General features: G+C 37.5%; 1 protein-coding gene across 3 annotated transcripts in view; it reads left to right on the top strand.

Annotated features, from left to right (window-relative positions):
* Nucleotides 1–26,930, top strand: part of LOC131982917 (septin-9-like) — a 171,708-nt gene that overhangs the window by 41,920 nt on the left and 102,858 nt on the right. Inside the window, exons 1-2 of one of the 3 annotated variants that reach the window (XM_059347512.1) lie at nt 2,474–2,688; nt 21,775–22,524. In XM_059347512.1, coding sequence (XP_059203495.1) covers nt 2,634–2,688; nt 21,775–22,524 — 805 coding nt within the window. In that variant the 5' untranslated portion in view covers nt 2,474–2,633. Of the gene's footprint in view, nt 1–2,473; nt 2,689–20,047; nt 20,293–21,774; nt 22,525–26,930 lie in introns of those variants that run through there. The other 2 variants (XM_059347513.1, XM_059347511.1) reach the window with 2 other exon arrangements.

The raw sequence follows: 26,930 nt of genomic DNA, 5'->3' as shown, positions 1-26,930 counted from the left end.
ATCTACTTGCAGCGCGTTTTCTTATTGTGTTGTGTTCTGGTCTTTGCAACGTTTTCTAAATGCTGCGCTTGTTTTGTCAAATTGATGAAGATGTTTTCTCAATTTGCTTGTGTTTTGTGTATTTGCATGTGTTTTCTTAAGTTGCAGTGCTGTGAGCTCTCAGGGCCACCGTATGTACCCGCCTCTCGCCTAATGTCAGCTTATTGGCTCCAGCCCCGAGTTCAGATAAGCGGTTAAAGATAATGGATGAATAAATGAACAGTTGGCGAATAGCGTAAGTCTCATTACAAATGTTTTTTAGTAATAATATTATCATTTGTTAGTAATTATATTATTTACTATTTATCTTTATCTTGATGCACACTGCTCTTCCATTTATCAACCTAGTGCGAGCAGTGTTGGTGGGCATGGCGCAAAAAGTGTGTGCTTTTTTTGAACTTTTTATTTAGCGAAACCATCCATCCATCCATTATCTTTAATCACTTGTCAGAACTCGGGTTGCCAATGGGATGGCATTGGGTGAAAGGCAGGGTAACCCTGGAGAGGCCAGACTATCACAGGGCTGACACATAGAGACACTATAGATTTAGAGTCAGCAATTAAACCTAAGCTGCATGTCTTTGGAGTGTTGGAGGAAGCTGGAGGACCCGTAGAGAACCCACGCTGAGACAGGGAGAACATGCAAACTCCACACAGAAGAGCTGCAAGCTGTGTAGCCCCGACAAAACCATGTAAAATAAAACTGTGAATCAAAAACATATTGTTAACACAATTTAACCCTCTATGGTCGGGGTTTTTTGGCCTGTCACATTTCTACAATGCATGTTTTTGAGTGATGCGATACTTTAAAAAAGAGGGAAGAGTATAGGGAACCAATAGCAATGCTTTAATCTGTCACATGACCTCCAGGAGGCCATATTGAAACCCTATTTTGCAGACTTTTCCAAAGGAAACAGCTTTGCCATTTTGCGGCACAAAAAATCACTTAAAACGTCATTTCGTGGCGCTTTTCCATCTGGAAAAAAATATATTCCTACTGATAGGGGAGTAAACTTTCATTTTTTATCATTTCATACTTCATTAGAATGAATGTCTTGAACAGTCATTAGCCTGTTCAAGACATTCATTTCAATGGGTCGTTGGTTCAATGGTACAAGAAACCGGTTAAAAAAGTTCCTTTTATAATGTTTTTAAATTGAAAATGTTATGTATTGTACCCTGTTGAAGCTACTGAATCTTTTACACATGTTTAATAAATAAATTATGTTAAAATTAATTTTAAAAACTTTCTTTTTCACTTGTGCACCGTTATGGTAAAATATTGCCTACGGACAACAAACCAAAAAAAAAAAGAATTATAACATTTCCTCAGATTATGTTTATTTAGTCTATTTTAAGACAAAAAAAAACATGTTTTTCCTAACTGGCATCATAATGCGTACCATAGAGGGTTAAAACTTTCGTATATTGGATAATGACTGAATAAGGTTACTCCAGTTTACCCAGAGTGTGAGAATTTGACTTTACACCAACATTTACTGTGAGACGGCACTCTTCATGTGTTTGTGCATCATCAGAATACAATCCAGAGGACGGGTTTATCTGGACTTGAATTCATTAAACAGCTACACACACATAAAGAGATACTGACATCCCCCAACTGCCACATCCGTCTTTCTTCCAAGCACACACACACACACACACACACACACACACACTGACCAACGCCCCTGCCCTCCCTCCCGCTCCGCCCCCCCACACACAGAGGCTCATTCACATGGTCATTAAGTCATTAGGCTACTTATTTATTGATGTCTGCCTGCAGAGCGACTGAGCATGTCAGACGATCTATGAACTAGCCGCCTGTCCTGACCATATTAGTCCATCGCATGTTCCTCTCTCCACTCTGGATTTATTTATCTGTGACTTTTCACTCCATCTGCTGTAAGATATGTTTCATGGAGACTTTTCTCCTATGTGGCTTTAAGTAAATGTGCTGATTTTTGTGCTTATAGGATGCTGATGTTGGCATAATCAACAGAGTCGGCTTTAAATAAATCTCAGTAATTGCTACGTAGCGTTCCATCAGTTGCTCAGCGAGTGTGTCAGTCATGTGATCGGGCCGACAGGAAGTGTGTTTGAACGTAGCATGCGTATAATTTGACCTGCCCAGTCAAAAATGAGAGCTTTCACAGAAAGGAACCAGTCTGAGAGGACGGCTGCAGAAGGGGAGGGAGGTATGGAGGGAAGGAGAAAAAAGGGGGGAGGGAAGACAGTGAGCTAGAGGGAAGGAGAGGGAGAAGAGAAGGAGGGAGGGAGAGAGGGAGGGTGGGGGGTTGTCATCGCTCGCTCATTCCAAGCTCTGGAAGTTGAGAAGGAGGAGAAGAGAAAAATAAGTTGCTGCTTTAAGAAAGAGAGAGGAGATAGAGAGAGGGTTTGGATCAGTGAGCTACTTTTTTTTTTTTTTTCTTCCCCTCCTCTCCTCTCTCTTGCACGGGCTCCTAATTTGGGATTTGTTTAAAAGCGGGACTGCGCCTTAGGAAGACTTTTCCTTGCTGGGGAAAGGGAACCCTGCTCCCTCTCTCTCTCTCTCTCATTATACACACCCTCACATACACACTTGCTCCTTAAAAATGTCTGATTCCACTGTCAACGCACACTTGGAAGGGATCATATCAGACTTTGAAGGTTAGTTGTTTCTGTCTCTCTTGAGCTGTGCTGCTTGCACCTCTTCTTCTCTTCTTCTTGTTGTCACTCTGCGTGGAGCGAGGCGCTCTTTAACCCTGCCATGAGGACACTATAGATGGTTTCCACATGTCTGATTGGAACCGAGCGGAACTGGAAAAATCGGAGAGTGCGAAGGGCCCGTTGACGTCTGTGGTGAGCTGCTGTGGTGTTTGGAAAAAAAAGGGAAATCGTGCTAAAAGTGTTACTTTTAACTGCTCTTAAAAACTTTTGTTGAGATGCATGAGGGTGTGTTTGTTGTGGATGGCGTGTACGAAGCAAACTGTGCAACTGATTGAGCCTCTGCATGACGGAGAGGCCGTACTGTACGCCGAGCTCTCAGGAGACAGCAACTGACCACACGGCTGTGAGGGGAACACCTGGCAGACCTCCCCCCTCTGCTCCCTCGCCTCCTCTTCCTTTTCATCTCTCTGCCCCTGGCCCACAGATTCCCCCTGTCATCCCTCTCCTCCCACTCTTCCTCCTCCTCCTCCACCACTCCGTCCGACGGCTGTGCTTCCCCTTTTTTCCTCTCTCAGCAGCTCGTCCATCCTCATCCCCCTCTCCCCTCAGCCTGGCTGCTGCTGCTGGTGGATGCGATGGAGGAAGTGAGGTGCTGTACTAGTCAAGGATATAATAGATTTGGATTTTTCATCAGTTTTTAGTTTTAATTTCGTTGTGAATTTTTTTTTGTTTTCAAATTCACTTAGTTTTGATTCGTTTTTAGAGTGAGTTCGCTAGCTTTAGTTTAGTTTTTAGTTTTTGAAAATGCTTCGTTTTAGTTTAGTTTTTATTGGTTTTAGTGCTAGTTTTAGGTTTTTTGCAATGGGCTAGTGTGTTGGGTGGGAGATTCAAAGAGGTCATAATAAATGTGACACAGATCATCAAGCCCACAAAGCAGAAATACACACACTCAGCAGCTGATTGAAACACTGGATTATGTATGAAAAAAGTGGACAAAGACGAAAACGAAGGACATTTTTACTATAATTTTTGTTAGTTTTGTAAACACGCAATACAGTTTTAGTTAGTTGTCGTTTTTTAAAAAACTCTCGTGCTGGCGGATGCGAGGAGGGTGAGGGGTGTGTGTGTGTGTGTGTGTGTGTGTGTGTGGAGGGGGGGTTAGGGTGGAGGGGGGTTGACAGGCCGACACCTCTCCCCCAACCTGTCTGTCTATCTGACTATCTGTCTCCTGTCTCTCACAAACACATAGCCATTAGGAACGCATCCGCACTTGTCCGGAGCTGCTCCTCTGTCAACACCAGTTTGCTTGTGGTATGTATTGTGGATCTCTCCTCCCCTGACTTTAGGTATTTAAACGGCCGGCTTACACGGTGCAGCAGAGCAGAAAGATAAGTGGCGTTCAGAAAAAAGGGGAGAAAAAGTGTGCTTTAGCCATGTTAAAGCTCCAAGTCATGCTTTTAGACACCCTTGCTCATGTGTAACACCAACATAATGGGTCACTGTTGTGATTGTCAGTGGTGTGTGTTGGCCTTGGTTGGGTGATAATACCTTTGTGTCACCACCATGCACCATGATGTATGGCCCTGTGTGGCTCAGTGAGGACAGCATGGCACAGATGCAGCAGGGTGTGAAGTCAAGGAGAATTTGGCTGGAAAGTAAAGATCTCGCCTTACAGTAACAGATTCACTTGTTTGTTATTTACTAGTGCAGAGCCGGTAGGAAGTATGTATTCATTCAGTGGGAGATTAAGTAGATTTTTCAATAATGGCCAAATGATTTTGTGTGAAAGTGGGATGTACATACCTTTTGCTAGTGTAACTTTATATAACACAGAAACGCTATCATTCCGTCCGTATTATGCTTAACTGTCAGTTAATAAAGTTTTGTTTTCAATGGATCAAACTGATGCGGAAGAAAGGGCTTAAATCTCCTCTTAGCTTAGCATGCTAATGGTGAGATAGTACATTACGCAGTATGCTGCACTAAAAGAACATTAACATGAACCCAATTAGCTGTTATACTATATTGCATGTAAGTATCTCATATCAAATGATTTTGGGCATTATGCTAAGCAACATGAATGTCATCCCTGAATTACATAGTAATGCAACATAAGAAATGAATAAAGCTAAATCTCCGCTTAGCATGCTAATCGGGCTACAACAACATCTGCAACCCCATAAAACACTTACTTATCATAAGGTCCCACACCATCCAGCACATACATTGAACATTGATATTCGCTGGAAACTTGAAAACTTGAACTTGAATATTATTGGAAAATCGAACCTTGTAGCGCACTCCGAAAGCTAGGTAGGCTAAATAGACTTACAGATGAGATGAGTCAGGGTGGAAATCCAGAGTGACTTGTGTTACTGACCAGGTGGAGGCCTATCACACAAGGGGGCGGAGCTCCCCTAAAAGGGGGCGGAGCTCCCCTAAAAGGCGTCCGATCGGAAACAGTGCAATGCCGCAAAACGTCCTACGTAAATAATGATATTTGAAAAATGAATTTAAAAATCTTCAAAATCAAGGATGCACACCTTAGTGCCATGAACAAGCCACATACGAAATCTTACACTGAAAAAAGAAAATAGTTGAACCAACTTAATTGAACTGTTTCACTTGGTAACACCTAAATGAATTAAGTTCTTTCAAATTAATTTAATAAGTTAGATTAACACAATTGATTTTAAATTAATTTGAAAGAACTTAATTCATTTAGGTGTTACCAAATGAAACAATTCAATTAAGTTGGTTCTTTTTTCAGTGTAAGTCAGTCTGACTAACGGTCAGAGAGATATGCCCTACACACACACACACACACACACACACACACACACACACACACACACACACACACACACACTTGCTTTATAGATAGATTTTAACTTTCTAAAATCAAAAATCTCTCATGAGATTATAAAATATTCAACTAGAAGTAGTATCGGAGTATCGGATCCGCTCCAAAATTTACCAACATCATTTATTCATCCAATGTTACCTTAAATCCTTGAAGAAAACATTTCTTTTGCTGTGGTGCACTGTGGTGAGACGAGAATGTGAAAAAATCCTTGATGACAAGAAGTAAATGATGGTTGCGTTTATATACGAATGGACATTTTATGGGTGAAGTATTCTTTTAATGAGTTCTTTGTTGCTTCACCCTTCTGCCAAAGTTTAATGACAATCGGGCCAGTATTTTCTCTGCTGACAAACAGAAAAACAAGCAAACAAACCGAACTGAAGACATAACCTCGTTGGCGGAGGTAATTAAACTGCTTTTGAAAAGGCAAGAATTACAGGGCTTTCTGCAGTCAAGTGGATGTTGCAGTGAAATTTTGCTCCTATAACAAGATCTGTAAAAAGCATTGTTATAAATAGAAGATGAAAACCACCTTCACTCTTATCATAATCAAGTTAATGACAACCACCAAAAAATCCCCCCACAACTTTTAGTTTACGTTTTAGTTAACATGACAGCAAAACTTAACCCTCTGGAGTCTCCAAAAGCTCCAAATCCAGACTTCTTCATCACATCCAGACTAGAAAACAAAGCAGCGTGGAGCCCTACTGTAAATTTACCTCTAAAGTTCTGGCTGTAAACTCCATGAGGCCAGTTTCAGTTTGATGATGATATACCAAGTAAAACTGGAGACAAGCTCAAATAGATTTAGTATAAAATGATAGAACTGGATGGAACCTTCTTATATGTTGTATTTGACACCTTTGTTCACATTTGCAACATTTAAAATTCTTTATGGAGCATGATAGTGTTTTAAAAGTTAAAAAAAAGATTCTAAATCACATTTTATGGTGGACTAAAGGACTAAAAAAAGACACAAAATGACTAAAAAAAGACACAAAATGACTAAAAAAAAGACACAAAAAGACACAAAAAGACGCAAAAAAAACAAAAAAGACACAAAAAGACACAAAAAGACGCAAAAAGACCAAAAAAGACACAAAATGACCAAAAAAGACACAAAATAAGAAGACAGAATGACCAAAAAAACCAAACAGAAGACACTAAATGACCAAAAAAGACACAAATGACCAAAAAAGACACAAAAGACACAAAAAGACGCAAAAAGACCAAAAAAGATCAAAAAACACACAAAATGACCACAAAAGACACAAAATAAGAAGACAGAATGACAAAAAAACCCAACAGAAGACACTAAATGACAAAAAAAAGTCACAAATTGACCAAAAAAAGACACTAAATAACTAAAAGACACGAAAAGGATTCAAAAATGGACAAAATAGCCCAAGACTCCACAGAGTTAAGGCAAGACTATATAACATTTGAGAGCAGAAATAACAAAGCTTTCCTCTCACGAAGGAGAAGTCTGGTTCACAAGCAATAAAACACTCTTTCTTAATGCAGTGAACACTCCGGAGGTTTTACTGCTGCAGCCTTACTTGGTCTGGTATGACCAGTAGCGTATGGTGGCTAATGTTAGCAATACTTTGATAATTAAATAAGCACATAATAATAATACTAATGATTAAATAAGCACATAAAGCTATGGTCAGTAAGTAAATCATACCCAAAACAAGATAATTAAGATACTATTGGTAGATATAAGAAGAAAATACTTGGTAAGCTTCATGTTTTTTGCAGTGTGAAAAGAACCACAGGAAACATGGGTCATTTTGAATGTGAGACTAATTTGTGCAAGCTGCTTATTCTATATCTAATCCAGGGGTCTTAAAGTCAAATTACCTGGGGGCCGCTAGAGGCAGTATCAAAATGACAGAAAAAAAACTAAATTACTTAAAAAAGACACAAAATTACCAAAAAAAGACACAAAATTACAAAAAAAAAAGAAACAAAATTACAAAAAGACACAAAATGACTGAAAAAAAGACACAAAATTACAACAGACACAAAATTACCAAAAAATACACAGAATTACCAAATAAGACACAAAATTATTTTAAAAAGACACAAAATTACCAAAAAAGACACAAAATTATTCAAAAAGACACAAAATTATATAAAAAAGACACAACATTATTTAAAAAAGACACAAAATTACCCCAAAAGACACAAAATTACAAAAAAGACACAAAATTACCAAAAAAGGAAACAGAATGACCAAAAAAGACACAAAATTATTAAAAAAAAGACACAAAATAATTAAAAAAGACAAAATTATTTAAAAAGGACACAAAATGACCCAAAAAAGACACAGAATTACCCAAAAAAGTAATTAAAGGGACCTTCCACACACAACACGGTAAAGTGGCATTCATATAAAACTCACATTAAACTTTCATATCAAGGTGGGGGCCACAAAATATCGTCACAAGGGCTGCAGTTGGCCCGTGATCTACAGTAATCTAATCTATAGAGATAAATGGTGAATGAGAGTAGGATGTTTTTTTTTTTTTTTTTTGTAACTGTGTGATTGGCTTTGTCATGCCCTGAGCTGATGACGCCAGTGAGAGGCGGAGAGGGACAGAGGACATGAGGCTGATGACCTCAACCTCACATACTGACACCGTTCATTGACCAGGCCTGTGGGCTTCCCGCTCAGCAGAATGAACACACACACACACTCATACAATGTCATTTTTTTTTTTTTACAGCTCCTTGAAAGAGGTCTGTTGTCCAGCAGACAGCTTCTTGTATTTCCCTCTTAAATGAAACACATCTCTATCAGTGAGGCATTAACCCTCTGGAGTCACCAAAAGCACCAAATCATGACTTCTTCATCACGTCCAGACGTAAAAACAAAGCAGCGTGGAGCCCTACTGTAAATTTACCTCTAAAGTTCTGACTTGAAACTCCTTTATGAGCATGATAGTGTTTTGAAAGTTAAAAAAAAAGATTCGAAATGATATTTTACGTTGGAGTAAAGGACTAAAGAAGACACAAAATGACCAAAAAAAGACACAAAATAACTAAAAAAGACACAAAAATACACAAAATGACCAAAAAAGACACAAAATGACTACAATAAAAACCAGAGTTGGATGACAGGATCACACACAATCACAAGATCACGTTTATGTTGGTTTTTCTTTGTTTCTTTTTGGTTCAAAATGTTGATCCAGTAAGTCAGAATAAAAAATCAGTTATTATCAGGTCATATAGGTGAGGTTGTGCTGAAAAAACAACAACAACAACAACAACATGGCATTTAAAAAATGGCCTAAATAGCCCCAGACTCCATAGAGTTAAAGCAGTAACCAGGGGCCGGATTCACAAAAGTGTTCTTAAAATAAAACTTATGAAAAATCTTAAGAAAAAAATAAGATGATCCTAAGAATGTTCTTAAATGCTATTCACCATTTTTTTCTTAAGAATTGTCGTATGTCTTAGGAACTTCTTACTTTTCTCACTTAGGATGTTCTTAGATTTTTAACTTAAGATCCATAGATCATTAATTAAGTAGCATTTGTTTATGATATTTCTTATCTTAATATAAATAATCTCGACACCTTTTCTGCTTACGGACACACAAATTTGCCTCTTTCTCTGCATCTCCACAACATATATCAAAATGTGAAATAGTGCTTTCTAACAACAAATTATTTTTTCAGATTTGTTTTTAAGTAACAAAATAATAATAATACATCAATAATAAATAAAAACAAATAACAAACTCTAATAGGGTTAAATGCAATAAAGGACACCCTATTAACGGATTAGAATTGTTAAATGGGTTTAGACTTAGCCTAGTAACAAAAAATAAGCTTTTTGAAATTAGCTACTTTTTCACATTTCTGTTTCCAGTCACATTTTGGAGAAGTCACTTCCTGTCACAGTCACATGACCACCACACCAGGGTGTTGAGTATGTGTCGATTAGGGATTTAATGAGTTAATGTGAAGGAAAAAGCTGAATATGGGAGATTCTAGAAGATTTAAAGTGTTTGTTACAACCGTGTCACCGTGGGTTCTTATGGGTTAAGAACATTCTTATGAAACATCCTATTTTTTCTTTAGAATTTTCTTAAGTTTTATCTGAAGAACACTTTTGTGAATCCGGCCCCAGATATCAGACTTATATTGACTCCTATTTCTAGAAATGGAGCCCAAACTCTGCCACTGCTGCTAGTCTTTTTTTCTTTCTTTCACTTTTTTTTCCTCTGTATCTCTAAGCTGCATGGTAAGGGCATTCACTGGTCCAGTGAGAGGAAATTCCACAGGAGTAGATTTCTGTGGTGGGTGGAAATGTCGGGGTAGGCAGCGGAGGACTGGATCTGAGCACTTCAGTCTTTACAGATCTGCATGGGACGCAGCCTGCATGGCACTCACTAACCCATTAAAATAACCAGGCTGTTCTCAGTCACTATTTTAACTTGAACCTACGAAAAAGCTTTAATTACAAACTCTAATTTTGATTTAAACCACATATAAACGTGAACAATAGGTGGCGACCTCTAGTGGCTGCAGTATTTATGACAGGAGCGATGGAGGAAGTGAAGTCAAGGATATAATAGATTTGGATTTTTCATTGGTTTTAGTTTTAATTTCGTTGTGAATTTTTGTCAGTTAATTTTGATTAGTTTTTAGAGTGAGTTTGCTAATTTTAGTTTAGTTTTTATTTTTTGAAAATGCTTAGTTTTAGTTTAGTTTTTATTAGTTTTAGTGTACGTTTTAGGTTTTTTGTAATGGGCAATAATAAATGTTGCCTTTATTTCCTTTGGTCTTAGCCCCAATAAGGTTATTAACTCTTACAGTTCCAGGTGTTTTTACCATAATAACTAAACGGTTTGCGCTATCGGAAAAATTCCAATGTTTTCTGAGAGCTGAAAGGTTGCTCTTTACAGCCAATATGGAGTCATTACGGTAATTTCACTCTTGCTTCTCCCGGAAGCCCACAAAGCAGGAATACACACACTCAGCGGCTAATAGAAACACTGGATTATGTATGAAAAAAGTTGACAAAGACGAAAACGAAGGACATTTTCACTATAATTTTAGTTAGTTTTGTAACCACACAATACAGTTTTAGTTAGTTATGGTTTTTTTTTTTTTAAAACTCTCGTTTTTATTTTTTATTTCAGTTAACAAAAATGTTTTTTCAATTCTAGTTTTCGTTATTTTGTTAGTTTTTGTTAACTAGAATAAACTTGGTACCAGTAAGAGCAGGAAAGTCCACATATTAAGAAAACTGAGGTGAATGGGTGGGTAAATAAAACCCCAGGAGACCAGAGTTAGAGCTGCTATGTATGTGTTTCATAGTCATTTTTCATTGGTGCTTTTTAATTATTCTAATATCTAAAAGCATCACATTTGACCCTGCAACATTTGAGAACCTAGCACTATTTTCTCCTTATCATATATAGGAAAATGTTGATAATCTATTTTAAAAAAAGGAACCCACTTTGTTTCTTTAGGAGTTTATGATTAAAAGAAAGAGAAATTTGACGAGTGATCATGGTGGGATCTTAAATGTCTTTCAATATGAAAACTGTTATTATACGCCAACTGCCACTTAGCTGTGGTTTTGGATTACTTTCAGACATTCTGTGAAATTAGTCGGTGCTCAGTAACTCATGATACACTGAAACAGTGCTTGGAGTTTTGGTATAAATATGTCTTTTTGCCAAAGAACAGGACTATGGTGTTTGGGGTCAGTCTTGTGACGAAGCCCACGAGAAGCCTCACAGATAGAGCTTGTGTGTTGGAGGGAGGAAGTGTCTCCTGACAGAGGCTGCTGAAAGCGGCCCTCAGGAGCCTCTATCCTTATCAGTATTATCACCACGCTCTATACCCACCAGCTAGGACAGGTTTCCTGCTAATGACGCCAATAGCATTGGAGCTGCCGGGAAGCACCAAGGGTCACTGTGAGGTGGAGCGAACACAGCAGGTCTTTGTTAGGCTTTAAAGCCGCTCCTCGCTGTTTTTCTCCCTGTTGGACACGTGGAGTGAAACCTGCACCAGTGCCAACCCCGGGCAAGACCCCAGAGTTAGCAACAGGCTCCATGCTACAGCTAAAAACAAATAGCCTGTGATGAAAGATTTTCTTTTGTATATTGAGTAGAAAGGGAAAGGTTTTTTCTTCTGCACGGAATGAAAAAATGTGTTTGACATCTGTAATGGACACCTCCAGGAAAGAAAGTTGGGCTTCAAAACTATATTTAAAGGCCAGATGCTTTTATTCCAGTAGTCTAAGGCACATATTGACATGCAGAGGCGTTTTAGGCATGCACGCAGATGGCACTAGGGCACTAGGGACGGGGGGGATGTCCCCCCCACATTCATAGTGATCCCAATCCGTCCCCCACACTTTAAGCGACAAACATCGGCGAAAACAGAGGATTAATGTTCTGTTAGTTAGATTATTTACACTGCAGAACATAGAGAGTCCAGTGGCTAATGGTGCATTCAAGGTCTACACGAATGTCAGAATTTTCCACGTTGTTCCGAGCTACAAGTTCCGACTTTCAGTGGCAATTAAACACACCATAGGGCGTTACGTTAAGAACGTGTTAGACCCGCCTTCAAAATAAATCAAACACATGTAGCTTTCAAAATAAGAGCACATGGATGTGTTAGCAAGAAGACTGTCAAAATATGACGCCGTAAATAAAACACAGAAGAATCCTTATTCTCCTTTACAATAATTCATTAAAATATGCAATGATTAAGATGGAATAGTGGCATTAGAATGTGTGAGAGGCACCAAATTTAGGCTTTTAGGGCAAAACTTTTCTCCTACTTTGTTTGGGTCCCCCATCATAGTCTCAGAAAATCCTGACAGACAAGAAAATTTCCCAGCAGTGTGTTCAGGGTGATGAAAGGAGGAGAGATGTTTTTGGGTCCTTCATTGAGTCAGCTTCAAGTCAGTAAATTTGTTTGGCTGCACTGGGAATTTCATGTACAAACTTCTTTTCATACATGTAAAAATGTTGGTTGTTGTTTACACTACAGTTAATTTAATTTTTTTGTCAATAAAATATATTTGGGTTAAGGCATGGAGTGGAAAAATAACTCATTGAGTTGAATCTGCGCCCCTGGTTTTAGGCTATTGTAGTAAACTGCAGAACCTTTTTTTCAAAGAGCAGATGATGCATGTGAGGGATTTCATGTAAAACTGGCTGTATTGTTAAATTTTTGACTTATCCTAATCTTGGTTAACGGTAACAACACCTGCAGTTCAATACTACAGAAACCACTTTCTGCAAAGCTGTTTGTACAGAAGAGTGATCTCGTTACAGTGCAGCCAAACAAACTTGTGGTGACTTTGCTAAAAAAGTTGGAGGCGTGCAGGTCTTCATCCAAGCTCATTGGGTGGTCTTTCTTTTCCATTATTTATAAAAATTGTATTGGAAATCATCACGGTTAGCTCTCGCTTCGGTGACGAATTAATTTCGCTTCCCGTGACTGCATGTCAAAAAAACCCATCCCATCTTTCTCCAGTTAAATATTTTAATTTGAAACAGCAGCAGTAGGAACTTATTAGAGCTCTGATATGGTTCTGGGTGAGTGAAATAAACTGTAAGGCATGTAATGAGGTAAAAATTACAAACAGTAACAATATTACATGCATGCCTCATCTCCTGGAAATGTGTGTGAAGGCAATTTGAACTGAGCTGAAGGGTGGCCTCTGTTATTAAACAATGAAAACTAAACTACGGAGAAGTGATTACAAGTTATAAATACACTGAATAGCTATTGCTTCAAAAATAAAAATAAATAGTATTAATATTACCCCATGCTTATATTTTGAGTTTCTGAACATATTCTAGAACAGATCTGGGCATTAAGCGGCCCGGGGGCCCGAAATTAGAAATCAATACAACCACAGTGCTTTTATTTTGAAGGTGATTTTTCGTATGTGCGTGCATGCATAAGCACCTGCAAAGATTTATCTTGTTAAAAACACTTTTTGCACAGGGTAAATAAATTGTTTGTTTACACATGCTCTATATTGTTTTTGTGGTTTGAATGTATGTTGTGTTTAAAATAAATGTTTTTTTTACAATTTTTACTGCTATATTTGACTAACTCCAAATTAACATAGTCTTTGATAACATATATTCTTACCACAAACAGCTCTAAAACGATATAATTTACTGCATTTTATAAAGCAATGAAATTCATATCGAGCAGAATGTAGTTCAGCGTATTGATCCGGCCCTCTGCAACCTTTACAGTATGTCATGTGGCCCATAGGGAAAAATTAACTGTCCATCCCTGTTCTAGAACATATTTACATACTTTAATGCAAACTCGTTATTTTTCTCCTACTAAAATGCTGTTTTAGCACCCAAAAAGCCGACTCTGTTCTGATTGGTCAGGTCTCTGCACCATCATTGCAGCCGAGAAACAACATTGTGACACTTTCTATATACTATACAGCCCTACCAAGCCTAACTGCAGTAACTAATGTTTTGGTCAAAATCGAGTTAAAACTAAAAATGAACTCCTTGATGTCTGTTTTATCTTGTGACAAAGTTTTAGATTTTAATTTTGCTTTGTAGCAGAGAAATATAAAAACCACAAAATCCAACTCAAACCAAGCAGTAATTGCACTTACCATGGTCTGCTTTGGAGATATACACAAATTTAAACATAAAAATAATATAAATTATAAGTTTATTGGATAGGGAAATTATTATCTAGATAGTAATTAAGTAAAAAAGTAATTAAAAATGATATTAGGACTAAAATATAACATTTATTTATAATATTAAGTCTAAAATACACAAATCTTTAGATGTTAAACACTTTTAAATACACTGATAACAAAATCAATTTGAAAATGTTTATTCGCTGAAAACAAAATATAAAAGCTGAAGGAAGACAACAACATTGTAGTTACTGCAATCTGTTTATCATTACTATTAGAACCTTTTACAGCAAAACCAGAGTGCAGTAACTACGTTTTTGGGGTCAAAGGTCAAATAAATCATCATGAATTTTGAGCATAAATATTACATCATTGATACATGTAGAAATAAGTGTCATATCACTTACCTACATGTAACCAATTTGGCTGGCCAGTTAAAAAACGTTAAAAAAACTTTAAAACAGTTTTTCTCAGTTTTACCCTTTGCGTAGTTACTGCAGTTAGACTTTGTATATAGGGCAGCATAGTTGTGACATCACAACTTTGCAGAAGTCTGGACGTTTTTGAATATGGGCTGTTTCTCTTTAGATTGAGCATTTTGAAGCTTTCACAATACACTGTAAAAAAAAAATCTGTTTAATTTACGGTAAAATACCGGCAGCTTTGGTTGCCAGAACTTCACTGTAAAAAATACAGTGAGCGTATGTAAATGTAAATATCCGCAAAAACTGTAATTTATACTGAATAATCCCATTACTTTTAGGATAATTGTGTCATCATGGTATTTCTCCATTAATTTTACATCAAAATGTTATATTTTTACACTAAAACTGTGTGTTTTCTGCATTTTATGGCAGTTGAATTTAAAGTTTTATGATATTCTTTGATTTACAGTAATTAAAAGTATTCACTACGGTGATGTACAATGTTTAATTTGACAACCTATTTCTGATGCAATTTGACAGTGTTTTACTGTAATTTCTACAAAGGTTTTTTACAGTGTACTTATACAGAACATAGACTTGCATTATAATCAAAAAGACATACTTTTTTAAAATATGGGACCTTAAATATCAGTGGTATGCTGGTTGCTTGCGACAGTAGTCATAGTAAGTTACAGGTTGGTTAGCGGCTTGACAGAAACCCCTCTTACACTGTAGCAATCCTCCACAACTGGATACAAAAGGCATCTCATTGAAAAATCCAACTCATCTAGTGTCACGCTCAGAGAGGCATGGAGAATGTCCATGTGGGGCTCATCCAGTACATGCTACACTGGAGAGCAGAGTAGTATCATCATGTGAGGGTTTTTTGGCAGTTTTATCATGTTTCAATGAATGTTAGTTGAAAAACATCATGCTTGGCTGCAACGTTTTCCTTATTTGGCAGTTTAATCCGCTAACAGGTTTACAGTATCATACTGAGAATGGAGTCCAAAAGTAATGAGGTTTCAATTCCAGGTTAAATGAGAGGTAAAGAGAAGGAGCCAAAGAGAGAGAAAGAGAACTAAAGTTTACATTTGGTTCATATTAGTGCTCATTAGTATTATCTTAGTGTGGTTGGAAAGGCTGTGATCGATGCTATTGCCTCAGAGCAGCAGCAGCATACAGCAGCTCGGAGACATCAAATGGTTTTGACTGTATGAAAGTTGACAGAGACTTCTTTTTCTTGCCCATTTTTATAAGCCTTGAGTTTGATTTTTGGGGTATCGCCATCTTGATTTTTTTGGAGCCAGAAGTGATCCATATTTCAAGTGATCCACATATATATTTATATTTATATGAGCTAAGTTATCATCCCTAGTGCAGCCAACTCCTTGGAGTGTCTTCAGTTCACCAGTGTTCACAAAGTAGCCACGACTTAATGCATACACTGTTTTATCTTCTATTTTCCTTAACCCTTAATAGGACACTCACTGAAATACTTGCAAATTCCAAATTTCAACTTTCAATTTCAATTTTCAGAATATTGGAGGATATTACATACAGCCAGAATGTGGACTGTGGAATGTGTAAAAAAAACAAAAAACATACGGACCCGGGGGAGGGGGGTAATATTTTGAGAAAAAAAGTTAAACATTTATGAGAAAAAAATCTCAAATTAACGATAAAAAAAAGTTAAAAATTTGTGAGAAAAAAAATCTCAGATTAACGGTAAAAAAAATACAAATTTGTGAGAAAAAAAAAATCAAATTAATGGTAAAAAAGTTGACGAGATTAAAGTGACAAATCTATGAGAAAAAAAGCACATTTATGAGATTTAAAGTGGTGAATCTGCGAGAAAAAAGTTGTTCCCCCCCCCCCCACACTTTTTTCTCGTAAATCTGCGACTTTTTTCGCGCACATTTGCCACTTTAATCTAGTAAATTTGCAACTTTTTTCTCAAAATATCTACGTCTGTGACGTAGCCTGTTCTTTGCTGATTAGCTGGAAGAAATCCATGTGGTTCTACGACCAAACAGAGAGACATGGGGACCTCATTGATATCCACTGAAGTTACCAAATATAGTTCTGGAAATAATGATCTATTGTTCATCAAAAACAAGACATTTAAAGAATACTTGGAATATTCAATCATAACATAAGTTCATATCAAAATATAGAGCACAGAAACACACAGCAGCATTAAATGACATGAAGGAAATGAATGAGGGTAATTTTTGACCCAGGTTGTGCATTAGAAGGGGGGTCAATATGTTGTGCATCAAAGGGTTAAAAAACATTTTTTAAAAACTATAAAGCAGTTTTTCTCAGTTTTACCCTTTGCATAGTTACTGCAGTTAGACTTTGTAGAGCTGTATACATTAGCCTCTTTTTACAGCTAGTTGCCCCCTGCTGGCCATTGGAAAGAATGCAGATAATTAAGGCACTTCACTTTTTAAGCCAAGAGGTCGCTGCTTGATTCATACACACACACACACACACACACACACACACACACACAGATCCCAGGATGTGTGTGACGTTAACAGAGGCAGAGAGTTTGGCTCCAACCAGAGCCGACCAGGCTGTGTTTGCTTTACTCCACAGCTGTGTTTAAACACACACACACGTACAGAGAGAGATGGAAACATAACTGACAGGGCCTCTGTCTCCACTGTGTCTGTGAGGACCTCAGTGTGTCGGGCTCTTCTGTCACCACAGAGCAGGCACACACACACACACACACACACACACACACACACACCACACAGTTAGCACAATCCCAAGCAAAGAGGTCATTATATCACAATCACAGTCAAACACAGTTTTAAGTGGTCTGTGGAACTTTGAATATCCTTTTGCATATTATATGGACTTTCACTGCTCAAGCTCTTGTCCTTAAAGGGAAAGTTCAGATTTTTTGAAGTGGGGGTGGATGAGGTACTAAACTATAGTCAGTCTATTACCTCAATAGAGGCCAAAAGTTTGGAAGCAACTTAGATTTTCTGTTCACAATGGCTTTCTTTTTTGGATTGTTGGATGTGTTTACTGTATGATCATACTTTACCTTTATTAATTGAACCATTTTCCTCAATTTACTTTTAGGTATACATTGATGTTAGCAGACCATTGCTAAATAAATGTTAACAAAAGAAAATAAGTTTTAGGGTTGAGAATATTTGGAAGAGTCACAACTTCAGTGCAAAAGTAAAAACAAAACAAATCACTGTTTGCATTATTCACTTTAGCTCTTTGGCTTTTGAGAGTTTTGAAACAAAAAACAAATAAATCTCAACTGTGTTCATATCTCTGACAAAAGAAACAAGAGTACAGATAAATTAAAGCTGCAAGCAGCGATGAACTTGCCCGAGCAGAGTGCACTGACAATTATTTGTTTCTTACCAAGATAAAAAAAAAACCTTAGATTTAGAAGTGTTAGATAATTTATCTTGTTGTAAGAGTTAATTTCTTATTTTTAAGCGTTCAACATGCTTATTTCTAGATTTAACAATCTTAATTTAAGAAATCTTGTCAAGTGAAATTATCTGTCCATGCAGCAAGACAATTTCCCTCAGATTTAGTGTTTTTATCTTGTTTTTAGACACACCTTTTTTACAGTGTAAAACTAATGAAAAATCCAAAACTATTATAACTTTGGTCTGAAGGCAAGGTATAGTGGTGAAAACATCTGAAATATAGCGTAAACTTAAACTGATATTCATTTATTTTTAGGTGGGAATTTTTTTGGGTGTCTAAAATAGGCTTTCATCCACAGCAGTGCATTGTTTAGCTTTAATGCCAGTGCTGCTGCCTGCTTCTCCAGACTGGGACACATCTACTGTAGATAATACAACCCCACTTCACATGATCCAAACTATCCCTTTAAAGCTGAGCATCACACATCCATGACTAGTGCAAGTAATGTCATTAAAGGCTTGATGGAGAGTTAATTAGCTGTTCCATTTGCGGTTCATTTCCTGTCCTTATTGGCAAGAAATTCTTATTCCTGTCTGAAGCTTTTACCACTGTATCCGATGAATTTTACATATAACTTAATTGTGACTAGTGTGTCATTCCTGTGCTTATTTATTCAGCTTGAAGAAGAACAGACCACACAGACAATCCTTTTTTTCCAGGAAAATCTAAGAGCCTGTTTTCTCAAATGAAGCTACATAATTCCATGTGATTAAAACAAAGATATTAGTGTCAGAGTCAGATGAAACTGTCTTTGATAGTGGAGATGCATTCAATACATATAAACAATCAGAGTTTATATTGCAATCAGTCACAAGGTTGTTTTTCACAACCTCTATTTCATTTTTTTCCTGTGGTGTAATGAAAAAGTGCAAAATTGCCACATACAGTTAACACACAGGAATTTACATCAATAAACATTTGAGGACACATTACACCACAGCTGCAACACAAAGGGAATTTTTTTTTTTTTTTTTTTTTTTAATGTCTTGGAGTATTGATTATTCAGTATATGCTGTTAAAGTAAATGTGTGTTCAGGCGGATGGGGAGACCATAACTTAGTAGTGGGGTCCGGGGTCATACTCCCCCAGAGCAATTTTTGCCTTAAAGGCCTAAATTTGGTGCCTCTCACACATTCTAGTGCCACTATTCCACCTTAATTATTGCATATTTTTAATGAATTATTGTACAGGAGAATAAGGGCCCTGTTTTATTTGAGGCATCTTATTTTGAGAGTCTTCTTGTAAATTCTGTGGTGGACTCTGCTAACACATCCATGTGCTTTTATTTTGAAAGCTACATGTGTTTTGCTTTTATTTTGAAGGCGGGTCTAACGCGTTCTTACCGTAACGTTGGAACTTGAAAGTCGGAACTTCAACGTTAAATATTCTGACATTCGTGTAGACCTTGAACGCACCATTAGCCGCCGGACTCTCTCCATGTGCTGCAATGTAATTTAGTCTAAGTAACGGAACATTGATCCTCTGTTTTTCCGGCGATATTTGTCTTTTAAAAATCTGTATGTACTCATTTTCAGGAAAGGATGGTTTGTGGGGTGTAACTAAGTACAATTACTCAAGTACAATTGTAACATACTCGCACTTTACTTGATTATTTCTATTTTATCTTCTACTTCTGCTCAACTCAAATTTAATTGTTTACATGTTTTAATCCACTATATTGATTACAAAGCTTCAGTTAATTTAATGTGAATAAATCAGTTAAATGTAGTTAATTTTAGTTGTGCAGTTTATAATACAAATAAATAAATAAATAAATAAATGAATAATATCTAATTCTATCTATCTATCTATCTATCTATCTATCTATCTATCTATCTATCTATCTATCTATCTATCTACTCATAAATTGATATTGGTGTAATCACGTGATCAGACCTCGCGGGGGGGCGTGGTCACCTCAGTCGTCGTCATGTCAACAGGTGCGCGAGACGTTAACTTATAAAGAAAAGATGTCCGTCTAACTTCATGAAACCTGAGCCGGAGGATTAAAAAGACGCATTTTTTTTCGTTCGGTAGTATATGTGTGTTAGTCTCCGACATTATTATTAAAAATTAAAATTACCTCGTGGGAATACAGGAATATTCTCCCGAGTGAAAGAGGAATTACAACCGCCATGCTATCGAGCTACGTGAAGCGTGTCAAATCTGGTAAGACTAGCAGACTTTTGGCTGTGTATTTTGGGCGACTTAGTGTGTTTAATTCAATGGAGTCTGGAGCTTTTTTGTTTTTATTTTTTGAATCATTTTCATCCTGACTCAATTTTATTTGTGTCTTGTGTTTTTAGCATAACAATTATGGTCATTTTGTGTCTTTTTTGGTCATTTTGTGTCTTCTGTGTGTTTTTTTTGTGGTCATTTTGTGTCTTTTTAAAGTCATTTTTAGTCATTTTGTGTCTTTTTTTTAGTCATGTTGTGTCTATTTGTCTTTTTAGTCATTTTGTGTCTTCTGTGTTTTTCTTGTGGTCATTTTCTCTTCTCATTTTGTGTCTTTTTTGGTTATTTTGTGTCTTTTTAAAGACATTTTTAGTCATTTTGTGTCTTTTTTTTTTAGTCATGTTGTGTCTATTTGTCTTTTTAGTCATTTTGTGTCTTCTGTGTTTTTCTTGTGGTCATTTTGTCTTCTCATTTTGTGTCTTTTTTGGTCATTTTGTGTCTTTTTTTAGTCCTTTAGTCCAACATAAAATGTGATTTTTGACTTTTTTTTTTTACTTTCAAAACACTATCATGCTCAATAAAGAATTTTAAATGTTGCAAATGTGAACAAAGGTTACAAATATAATATATAAGAGGGTTATGTCCAGTTCTATAATTTTATCCTAAATATATTTGGCGTTGTCTCCAGTTTTACTTGGTATATCTGGGTGTGATGAAGAAGTCGTGCTTTGGTGCTTTTGGTGACTCCAGAGGGTTAAATTATGTGAACTGCATTTTCCCACAGACCTATCCACTGAATATATTGTGTGATGCTTGTTGTAATGTTGAAATATGTAGCAAGCTAACTGTAGTGGACAGTTAGTTTGAGTCTCCCCCAAACCACCACTGACCCAGGACCAGCAGATTAAACTTCTGATCAATATTCTCATTTTCTGAGACACTGAGTTTTGTGTTTTCATTATCTCTAAGCCAGAATCATCAAAATTACAATAAAAACAGGCTTGAAATATTTCACTCTGTGTTTCACTTTCTGAAATGATTGACAAAAAAAATATAGAACTTTTTCCTGATATTCAGATTTCTTGAGATGTAACTGTACTCAACTCAACTTTATTTGTAAAGCACTTTAAAACAACAACAGTCGCAACAAAGTGCTGTACATAAACAAACAAGAGACAATAAAATAAATAAAACAGGAAATAAACACTAAAATAAATAGATTCATTGCTTTTTAAAAAACAATAAATTAAAGCAAACCATAAAACACTAAAAACAAGAGCAGAGTCTCATGCGTGGTTAAAAGCCAAGGAATAAAAATAGGTTTTAAGATGACTTTTAAAAATGGACAGTGAGGAGGCTTGTCTGATGTGCAAAGGCAGTACTATATTGGTGTTGCAGCTAAAGCACCAGCACCTCCACGGGCGTAAAGAGATCCTTAATTTTCTTTTCTAATTACAAATCTTCTGTGTTTTCCAGCGCTGAAACGGTCGTTTGAGGTGGAGGAGACAGATCCATCCACACACCCTTCGCCCCTTTCCCGTCGAAACACCAACCCCCTCCGCTCATCCACCTCCTCCACATCCAGCCAGCGGAGCTACGACTTGAGCTCCCGCAACTCCGACTACTCCTCTTCCAGATCCTCTCCCTCCGAGTCCTCCAATCCTCGCTCCCCAAAGACGGGCATGAGGCGTATCGAGCTATCGGGGGGCCGTAACCCCGACACCACCTCGTCCCGCCGCACAGAAATGTCCATCGAGGTTTCCTCGAAGCAGATCGACAACTCCCCCAGCGCTGGCATCGCCCGCTTCGGCCTCAAGCGGCCCGAGGTCAGCCTGAGCAATCGGAGTACTCCCTCGGACAGCTCCTCCAACTCCAGCGCCACAAACAGGCGGGCGGAGCTCAGCATGACGCGGCCCCTGGAGCCTCCGGCCCCTCCCAAGAGGATGGACGCCCAGCTGTCCTCGGCCCCGGTCTCAAGGATCCCCGAGCCCCCTCAGAGGAGATCAGAGCCCCCGTCCCCGGTCATCAGCCCAGTCGAGGCGGCCTCCAGGAGGCCAGAGATGCCCGTCTTCAGACAGCCGGACGCTTCGGTGCCAAGCAGCGCAGTGGAGAACAACAACCACCCGCCTCCTGCACCCAGCGCCCCGCTGCCCTCCCTGACGGAGCCCAGAGTGGAACGGGTGCAGTCGCCCGTCACAGAGCCACCCGCAGCCCGACCAACAGACAGTGAGTAGCTGCTAAGTTCAGCATGTTTGTGTAAGCTGTGTTTGTCCAAATGAACTGCTTAACAAGACATTTGCAACATTAAAAAAGATAGTTTAGGTTTTTTTAAAGTGGGGTTGTATGAGGTGTTGTCCTTAGTACTTTGGAGCACCGAATGTTAAAATGTGTTACTGGGCTGGACTGGCCAGCAAACTGGGCTGTCCTCAACCCCATAGGAGTCTATGGGCTGTTTTCAAGAGGAAGGTGAGAGACACCAGATGAGCTGAAGGCTGCTATAAAAGCAACATGGTGCTGTAGGCTGATCTCCTCCATGCCACCAAGTATTAATGCACTAATTCATGATTCAAAAGGAGCCCAACCAAGTATTGATGGAGAGAAATGAACAGACTTTTCAGAAGCCTGACATTTGTGTTTAAAATATCCTTTTTTTAGTGATTTTCTGAGAGACTGTTTTGTGTTTTCATTATTTCTAAGCCAGAATCATCAATATTACAAGAAATACAGGCTTGAAATATTTCACTCTGTGTAATGAATCTATATAATATACGAGTTTCACTTTGATGGGTGTGCCCACCACCATCTACTGTAGATAATGCAGTGACTATGAATAAGTACCTCATATAACCCACTTTAAAAAAATCCAAACTATCCCTTTAAGGGCCACTTGACATTCCTCATTTTGGTTGTAACCGGTTTTTGCAAGGCCTATCTTTCTAAATCCAATGACTTGCAACAGTTTGGCAGCAACCATGCTGTGATGAAATCATTTAATCGCTGCTTTTCCATGATGTTGATCAGTTTCTCTTTTCTGTTAACAACCATTTCATTTGAACACACACACACACACACACACAGAATTGTGCATCATCACATTTGAATATATGTCTTTCATGATTCACTATATTTTCCATTCTTAAAACCTGATTTGAAAGAAGTTTGTACTTCAGTGTGACACACATTTAAATCTTTACTGATTTCATTTTGTACTTATTCAGGATCGCTGCACCCTTTTTTGTCCAGGCTAGGAGACAGTTGTGAAGTAACAATACCAACCATAAAGAGCACAAGCTAGAGTCTTTGTGAGCTCGTCAGTCTAGACTAGCTGTGAATGTAGGTCAGGCAGGGTGATGATGAGAATCCCAGGGCTGCTCTCAGGGCGACACTTAAAAAAAGAGCTCATGCAGGCAAGTAGAGCCAGATAACTTGAATCAGCCACTGGTTAAAATCACTGTTCATTCAGATTACCTGAGATAAACAGTTACAGTTTACAGGTTTTGTGCGTGTGCTGAATATGCATTTAGTTGTTTCTAGAAAACTTATAGCTGGATTTCCATCCTCATCCTCAGTGGGTGAAGCCTAATGTTTAAGGTGACCTTTCTTTTTGCACCACCCTCAGGACAAACTCTGTATTTTCAGTTTAATTAATAGCAAAGTTCTATGAATACCAAAATTGTCAGTATGTTTCTTTAATCTGTTTCTTTGTTGACTTTGATGTGTAATGAATGGCAGCCTCTAAGGGCCATTATCAAGCTTTTATGGGGTTTGTTTGTTTTGTTTCAGCAGCATAACTAAATGTGCAATGCAGGGAGTTGTAGAGCATTGATTGTTTAATTTTTTGCAGCACGCTGTATCTCTTCATTACCTTAATTCACAAGTACACTGAAAAAAATTGGAGTGCATTTACTTAAAAAAAGCTCGGCAAGTTTTCCACACAGAAAGTGTTTGTAATCTTCACTCAGGCTGTTTCTAAGTAATATTTATTTAATAGATCCACTTTAAAAAAAAAAAAAGGAAAATACACAAGTAAATTGCAGATTCACTGATGTCCCTCAATTACATTTTACTTGGAAATATCAACTAATTAAGCCAATGAACTGGTTTAGTGAATATTACTTGGAACGAATGATTCAATTTACAGACAAAACTGAGGACACATAATAACAAACAATCACTAAGTAATGCACCACATGAAAAACTGCAATTTTAAAGTGAAAGCACTGAATTTGTTTTCCTTTGTAGAATTTATATAGATGATTGAAATAATAATTACAGGGCCAAAAAAAAAATTTTTTTTAGCCTAGGTTTAGATTTTGAGCCTGGAACTGGTTCTTGTTATTGTGGTAAAATATGTGTGTTTATTTGTGCAGGTTTGTATACAGTGGCTTCTTTTCCTGCTTGTGCTGTTTCCTTCCCTCACTCTTATCCTATTAGAATGGCGTGTCTTTGTGCTGGTGTGTGTGTGTGTGAGTGTGTGTGTGTGTAGTCCTGTTATCTGGAGACAGCTGTGCTCATGGGTTGCTCTCACTGGTTGAGTAGTATCCAGGCGTAGGCGGCTGGGAGGTGATACATTCCAAATCTGGAGGTCATAAAACATTCAACATAAAAATAGAAAGCCTCCAATTCCACTTTTTATGCTGCGTGTTGCCTGTCTGTGTCCCTCTCTCTATCCACTGTGCTTCCTTTGTAGACGGCTACAGCAGGGATTTAATGTTATTACTGCTTCTTGGTGTTTCTCAGGTACCACAGTTTTGGTGAATCATTCAGCAGATATGCACGCTGAATATTTGAAATGCGGCCTTGTGTCAGTGGAAAGGAAATAAGCAAGGAAAAGTGAGAGGATTAAGTCTCAACTTCTGCCACATTTGGCTCAGATTACCACCTTCCTGCTCAGCCGCGCATTAGGAAAGAGGGAGGCGCTGCTCGAAAGAGGCTTGGGAAGAAACGTGGAGCAGATAGGAGGTGGAGAGAGAGAAACAGAGAGGGAGAGAGAGAGAGATTTAGGGCAGAAGGGGAGAGGGAGGGATAACGGAGGAAGACGTACAGTGTGCGAGAAAGTGTGATTTCCTGTAAAGCATGGGTCTCAAACTCGTGGCCCGCGGGCCAATTGCGGCCCTCATGACGATATTTTGTGGCCCCCACCTTGATATGAAAGTTTAATGTGAGTTTTATATGAATGGCACTTTACTGTGTTGTGTGTGGAAGGTCCCTTTAATTACTTTTTTTGGTAATTTTGTGTCTTTTTTTGTGTCATTTTGTTTCTTTTTTAAGTAATTTAGTTTTTTTCTGTCAATTTGTGTCTTTTTTAAGTAATTATTTTTTTCTGTCATTTTGTTTCTTTTTTAAGTAATTTAGTTTTTTTCTGTCATTTTGTGTCTTTTTTTTTAGTAATTCTGTGTATTTTTTTATAGTAATTTTGTGTATTTTTTTGGGTCATTTTGTTTCTTTTTTAAGTAATTTAGTTTTTTCTGTCATTTTGTGTCTTTTTTAAGTAATTTAGTTTTTTTCTGTCATTTTGTGTCTTTTTTAAGTAATTTAGTTTTTTCTGTCATTTTGTGTCTTTTTTAAGTAATTTAGTTTTTTCTGTCATTTTGTTTCTTTTTTAAGTAATTTAGTTTTTTTCTGTCATTTTGTGTCTTTTTTTTAGTAATTCTGTGTCTTTTTTGGTAATTCTGTGTCTTTTTTTTATAGTAATTTTGTGTATTTTTTTGGGTCATTTTGTGTCTTTTTTGGTAATTCTGTCTTTTTTTGTTTTTTGTGTCTTTTTTTAAGTAATTTTGTGTATTTTTTTGGTCATTTTGTGTCTTTTTTAAGTAATCAAGTTTTTTTTTCTGTCATTTTGTGTCTTTTTTTTGGTCATTTTGATACTGCCTCCAGCGGCCCCCAGGTAATTTGAGTTTGAGACCCCTGCTGTAAAGTCTGTCTGCACGGGGAAAACAAAATGAGAAAAGCCCACTTTAACCTTCCGTCATTTGGGAGTAAATGGACAGACCACAGTGCTTTGACAAGTTGCCCAAAACTACAATTTACTTTCCAGAAAGCACAGATTCAGGCAAATAATTTTTTTAAGTCATTCTTTATCCACATAAATATTCAGGGAAAACAGAATGTTTCCATTTATGTCTTTATTTTTCCTGCGTGTGTCAGTGCTGTATCCAGTGGTGTGTTTTTCTGTGTCCCATTTGGCCCATTAGACTGTTGCTTCATGTGATACTTCCTTCTGCCTCAGGGCTCCTACTGTGTTTGTGTGTCAATGCTTATGTGCGTTCATATATCAGTGTTCATCTACACACAGATAACGAGGTTAAGAATGTCTCGCCCATGGGACATTGACTGATAACCTGGTTGTTTTTGTGGCAGCTGTTTATAAAAGTACAAGAGGCTGTAATTACATGCTCTGATTTTGTTGATTTGCCGGCTATAATAATGAGCAGCTGTGTCCAGTCTTGTCAACAGGATGTGATCCCATGTTTACAGACACACACACATTTATTCATTTGTACAATCTTCTTCCTAGTTTCCTGTCCCGTGCCTTAAAAGTGCAGAAAATGATTATTTTCAGAGACTGAAGCTTTCGGTTGGTGCTTTTTTAAAAATTTTTTTAATTTTTTTTCTGTAAACCCTTAAAACTG

This window comes from Centropristis striata, chromosome 13 (assembly GCF_030273125.1).
Source record: "Centropristis striata isolate RG_2023a ecotype Rhode Island chromosome 13, C.striata_1.0, whole genome shotgun sequence".
In the NCBI taxonomy this organism is placed as follows: domain Eukaryota; kingdom Metazoa; phylum Chordata; class Actinopteri; order Perciformes; family Serranidae; genus Centropristis; species Centropristis striata.
This window is presented reverse-complemented; position numbering and strand designations above follow the sequence as displayed.